This window comes from Hipposideros armiger, unplaced genomic scaffold, assembly GCF_001890085.2.
Source record: "Hipposideros armiger isolate ML-2016 unplaced genomic scaffold, ASM189008v1 scaffold_35, whole genome shotgun sequence".
Taxonomy (NCBI): domain Eukaryota; kingdom Metazoa; phylum Chordata; class Mammalia; order Chiroptera; family Hipposideridae; genus Hipposideros; species Hipposideros armiger.
Genome location: NW_017731385.1, coordinates 4,187,294 through 4,193,119, shown reverse-complemented (window position 1 = coordinate 4,193,119; position 5,826 = coordinate 4,187,294). Strand labels below are relative to the sequence as shown.

At 45.1% G+C, this 5,826-nt stretch overlaps 1 protein-coding gene across 2 annotated transcripts in view; it reads left to right on the top strand.

Moving 5' to 3' along the window:
* TTC23 (tetratricopeptide repeat domain 23) overlaps positions 1 to 5,735 on the top strand; it is a 60,992-nt gene extending 55,257 nt beyond the window's left edge. For both annotated transcript variants that reach the window (XM_019637873.1, XM_019637871.1), the window contains 2 exons: positions 2,117 to 2,199; positions 3,039 to 5,735. In XM_019637873.1, coding sequence (XP_019493418.1) covers positions 2,117 to 2,199; positions 3,039 to 3,153 — 198 coding nt within the window. In that variant the 3' untranslated portion in view covers positions 3,154 to 5,735. The remainder of the gene's footprint in view (positions 1 to 2,116; positions 2,200 to 3,038) is intronic.
* The last annotated feature ends 91 nt before the right edge of the window (positions 5,736 to 5,826 follow it).

Sequence of the window (5,826 nt, the reverse complement as noted above, 5' to 3'; positions counted from 1 at the left end):
CAAAACGACAGCAACTTGTCTGTTCCCCTTCCCCCAATTCCCCAGCACTGTTCCCATCCCCCCAATTCCCCAATAAAAATCTTAAAAAAAAAAACCTAAGTTTTAAAAAAAAAAAGTGTAATACTCAATATATACTGATAATAAAAGATGAATACAAGTCGTGTGTGTATTTTTTTTTGGCACCCCCAGTATATATATAATGAATTCATGTGCAATTTGCTTTTTTCTCTCTATAGTCATGAGATTCATCTATGTGGACCCACACATATCGAAAATTTGTATATCCCACAAATACAATACATATGTATATCACAATTTACTTCTCAATTATTAAATACTGCCAAATTGCTCCACAACTACTTTGTGGAACTTTAACACCCCTCTCAATATACAAAAGAATTCTCATTCATTCACATCCTTGACAAAACTTGGTTTTACCAGGATCAGACTATAATTTCTGCACTTCGATAGGTGAAAAGCAACCTCTTAGAAGTTTTAATTTGCATTTCTGGTAAGTGAGATTGGGCATGTTTATCAGCTGTTCCTTTTTCAGCTTTTTGAATCATCTTTTTATATCTTTTGATCATTTTCTTTCGGGAAGTAGTTTTTGGTTTTCTCATTACCTTATAGGAGTTCTTTATGTATTCTCAATCTTCATCCTTTCTCAGTTTTGTGCAAACATTGTTCCTCAGTCTAGTTTGTCTTTGTATACTTTGTTTAAGGTGAATTTTGGTACACAGATGATTTGCGTTTTAATATAGTTAAATGTCTTCAGTGTTTTGGTTAGTCCAGATCTCATGCAAGAAATACCTCAAGATCATAAAGGTATTCTCCAATATTATCATCTAAAAGTTCTGGGTTTTGATTTCACATTAAGTTCTTCAATCGGTCTGGGATTTTTATGTTTGGTATGGAATGGGGCAGGGGTCTACTTTCTTCCATTTGGAAAAGCAGGGATCCCAGTTCTATTTATTGACTCGTTCAGCTCTTCCTCACTGAACCTTCAAGGCCACTTCTCTTCTGTCATCTATCAAATGTCGGGCTCTCTGCCATGTCCCATTGGTCTATTTGTCTATCTCTGGATGAAAATCATACGGTTTTAACTACCAAAGTTTTGTAACGTTGTTGACAGTAAAGCAGTTTCCTCCACGTCATTCTTCTTCAAAATTATTTTGGCCATTTTGGGCACAAATTGAATCTTTAACCTTTCCTTGAGTTTGCCTTGGCCAAGTACAAGTAATCAAGTGGCAGGACAATAAGCAAAAGGGAGAAATCAAGCCCAAGTTAGCCCTGGATAACGCATAAGCTGACTTTTAACTCCTAAATAAATTAACTCCTAAGAAATTACTGTGTAGTAATGAATATATAGAGAGCCCATATACAATAAAAAAAAGTTGTTTACAAAAACAAAAGTATTTAAAAAAACAACGAACAATCTTGTCTGGGCTGCAGCCAGGGTCATTTAAACATAGAAACTGGATCCTCTGATCAGTGCCATGTTCTTGCCTTTATTTTATTTATTTTTAATGGTCCTTCCATTAAATTGTTTTATTATGATAAAATACACATAAAATATACTTATGTTATCTTATCCATTCTTAAGTGTACAGTTCAGTGGCATTAAGTACATTCACATTGTTGTGCAACCATGCCTATACATTTCCAGAACTTTCCATCATCTCAAACTAGAACTCTGCACCCATTAAAGACTAACTCTCCATTCCCCCCTTCCTCCGGCCCCTGATAACCACTGTTCTACTCTCCGTCTCTATGAATTTGTCTATTCCAGGTAGCTCTTACAAATTCTTGTCTTTATTATTTTTTAATTTTCCCTTTAAACATACTTTTGCATACATACCAGTAGTTACAGAGAGTTCTACAATAAAAAATAAAAAAAACAGTGCTAAAACTGTACATTTGTTTCTGAGATCCCTCAGAGTAGCCACATTGAAGGTCAGACTGTCCCTGGGAGAAATTCTGAGAATGCACTAATTGCATCATAGTCGGGGTCTGTGAATGAAGCATTCTTTCTCGCATCCAAGGGAGACTTGTATTCCTGCAAAACGCTCTCGGTGACATTTCCATAACCTCCTGATCGCTGTTTGGTGTTCTGCAGTGTCTTCAGATTCAAACCCTCTTATACGGACCGCAGGACAAGAGGACAGTGGCCACCCAGCAGTCAGTGGACGTCCTGTCCAAGTGAGTTGGCCTTCTCTGCACTGTTTGTCATTCAGAATCTCCCAGGAAACTGGTTCTGGAAGGTACTGTGGAGCTTTCCATGAAAAGCTTTACTAACTGACTTCCCATAATTCATATGCTATACAAGACCAGTTCCTTTGAAAATCCAGTTGTAAAATATCATCCTTGTCCCGATATTAAGAAGAAATTAGCTCTTGAATCATGTCAGAAACACATGCTGGGATTCGTCCTCCTGCAGACCAGGCCCTGCATGCCATCCCGTCCTGCTGGGGGACAAGGGCACAGAGCACTGCCTTGGGCTTCCTTCACTCTGGGGGTGCCCGTAGGGACGGGAACCCAAGAACCCTTTGACGTCACCTTGAGGGTTGGCCCCACGTCTTTCTCAGCCACTGAGCCTCATACTGTGCTGTGGAGGTGCCTCACCTCACATAGCCTGCGTCCCCAGAGAGCCGGCAGGCTGACTGCCAAGTCCATGCCCCTGGGAGCCAGCAGAGGGCCCTGTCTCAGAGCCGACCTTGTGGCCCAGGCCCCTCACCCCAGGGAAAAGGAGCCACCCAGGTCTCCAGCCCAACCTTCTGTTCCTGTTGTGCTCAATGAGCCAGCTAAGGGCTGGTCTCAGCTCAGTGAGAAAGGTCACAGGATTTAGAAAGCAGGAGAAAAACCTTATGTTTTATGTTCCTGTGCCCTGATTCTCCTCTCATTGGTGTCGTCTCCAGAGGCTCCCTCGTGAAATATAGCATGGCAGCTGCTGGGCTTGTCTTCACAGAAGCCAAGGCTAGAGAGAAACCGGGCAGGGGTCTGCGGGGCGCCACACTAACCCACCTTCTGCTTGTTTGCAGGGCCCCCGAGATGGCTGTAAAGCCGAGGCATGCCCCGAAAGCCAAACCGGCCTTCTGCACCGGCGTGCCCCAGCACACTGTGCTGGGAAAGGCTAGGCCCCATGCAGCCGACTGACCCCCCCTCCCCATCCCCCAAACACGGCTGTGGTCATGCCTGGGTGCCGACGTTCAGGGTGCTGCATAAATCTCTCTCCAATTAGAAGATGGAACTCAGCCATCATTGTACAGATTTTCAAGGCCAAGTGTTTGCTCCAGCACTCGACAACGCCTCCCGTGGGCCATTCTGACAGTGGCTTCCCTTTCAGGGGGATATGGTGCTTCTATATAACATTTTCCTTCTTACCACCCAAGTGCGTTTTCTTGCCAACACAAATGTTGACCCAGCAGCAATATTGTGGCCGAAAAGCTTCTCTTCCAAAGTTCAAAACTTCCCGTGCAGGAAAATAGACTAAACACCTGGCTGTACATGGGTAGCCCCTTGCACTGCACAGGTCTGGAGTCAGACTTGGAGTGATAAAATCCTGGGAAAGGCCCTTTCTTATAGGAAGGTAATAGGGATTGAGAATAAAATGCTAACAAAAGGACACTTGTAAGTGCTGAGGTCGATGTGTGCCTTTAAATGAGGCTCAGAGTTCCATGAAGCCTGCAAAGGGGACATAGGGGAAGCTCCCTTCCACTCATGTGTCAGTCACTCATAGAACCTGGTTGAGCCCCCCAGTAATGTCCCAGCTGTGCGTTAAGAACTGGGGAACACAGCACTAAGACACACCGTCCCCATCCTCTCAGAGTTTGCCACCCAACATGGACACCAGTTATGAAACATATAATGGATGGTGGAATTAGTTGATGACCCGAGGGAAAGAGCTGAGTAAAACAAGGTAAGTGATGAGTGAACATGACTTGGCCTTAAGGTCAGGGGAGGCAGGCGTAAGTGAATGGCGGGAGATGAGCAGGGGTGAGGCTGGCACGGAGAGGGTGCCTTGGGAAGGATGCCAGCTCCCTGCTGCCTCCTCCTGTGGCCTCTACTCCAGGCAGGACAAACATGGCTGCCAGTCTGGAGTTTCGTTCTAGAGGTGGCACAGCCCTTGGCCCCCTGCTCTCCCTACTGTGTTCTTGGGTTCAGCATGTGAGGGGTAGGGAGGGTGGTGGGGTGAGCACCCATGTCCACAGTGGTCTTTTCAGTCTCCTGGGGGTTGGGGAGAGGGGTCAATTGAGAATAGAAAAGTAGAGTGAGAAGTCTTGAGCACCGATCTCTGTGCTGTCAACGATGAGCTCAGTGCTGGAATGAGGTAGAGGGTGGGAGTGGGGTGTGGACAATGCTGTTCCCTCCCCCGCCCTGCCCCCACCCTCCTATTCTCCCATCCCATGGACTGTGGCCCAGCAAGGCTGCAGCCTGGGCACCCTTCCACTACAACGCCCAGTAGGGAACCCCAGACCACTCCATTTGTGCAGATGGCCACCTCAAGAATTGAAGGGGGCAAAATAAACCAAAAAGATCCATGATAGAGTGGACAGAGGCAGGGTCCCTTGTCCTCCTTAGGCATGTCACAGCAACTACAGGCCACCTGACTCATATCCACCCATCCCAGACAGACCTATGAAATGAAAACGAAGTGTGACACGTGGTCACTACTCACCAAGTGTCCCATCTAGTTGAAGACATGGGTTTTGAGGTGGATGGTTAGAATAAGCATTTTAAGTACATACCACATTGGTGTCTGCCAAGGACTGAATGTTTGTGTCCCTCCAAAATCCACATGTTGGAACCCCAATCCCCATGTGATCTCTGGGTCTCTAGGAGGTGGGGTCTCTGGGAAGTTCCACGAGGGTGGAACCCATGAATGGGATTAGTGCCCTTATAAGAAGACACACAACAGAGATGTTCTCCCCACCATGTGAGGACACAGCAAGAAGGCAGCCGTCTGCAAACCTGGAAGAGAGCCCCCCACAAGAACCGAATCCACCAGCACCCTGATCTTGGACTTCCCTCTCTAGAACTGTGAGAAATAAATGCCCATTGTTTAAGCCTCCCCATCTGTGGTATTCTGTTACAGCAGCCTGAGCAGACTAAGAAAAGCCACGCTGGGTTTTTGAAAATGTGAATTCTAATGTTACTTTTCCCTTCCTTTCTGTATTTCTTGGGGGATAATATCTTCAGATCACAGAAACTTAAACACATTTAGAAAAATTTAGCTGTCACCTTGAAAAAGAATGAGTTTTGGAATATTCTACCACATGTCTCCCATCAATTAAATAAGTAAACTCCAATGTGAGAGGAAGACTATAGCTATTTATGGATTTTTTTTTTTTGTAAAAGGTTATAAACAGGTAAGGGTATCTAACTACTCCGTTGTCACAAACTACCACAATTTTTTCAAGCTCCCAGGAAACGACCATGATTCACCACTCTTTTTGCATGTGTGCCCAGGACTGTCTGGCTGTAGCGCGGAAAGTCCTGTGTCCCAGGAAGCCCCTCCATCCCAGGGAAAACGGGATGGCTGGACACCTGGTGGCTCCAGCCTTCCAGCCTATGAATGGCGACATTCCAACCACAAATTGTCAAGTCCATATGAATACGGGCCATTTGGTTTATGCTTTCTGCCATGCTTTCTAGTTCTGTGCTGACAATATCAAGTTCTGGTTCAGGCAAGGAATTCAAGAACTGGGCCTTTTCGCATATATCTTCCCCAGTGATTCTGAAGCACCATGAAAAACGTGTGTAAACACATATATGCTTTAATTAGAGTTTCAATAGCAAACACAAAAAACATCTACTGGAAACCATTCA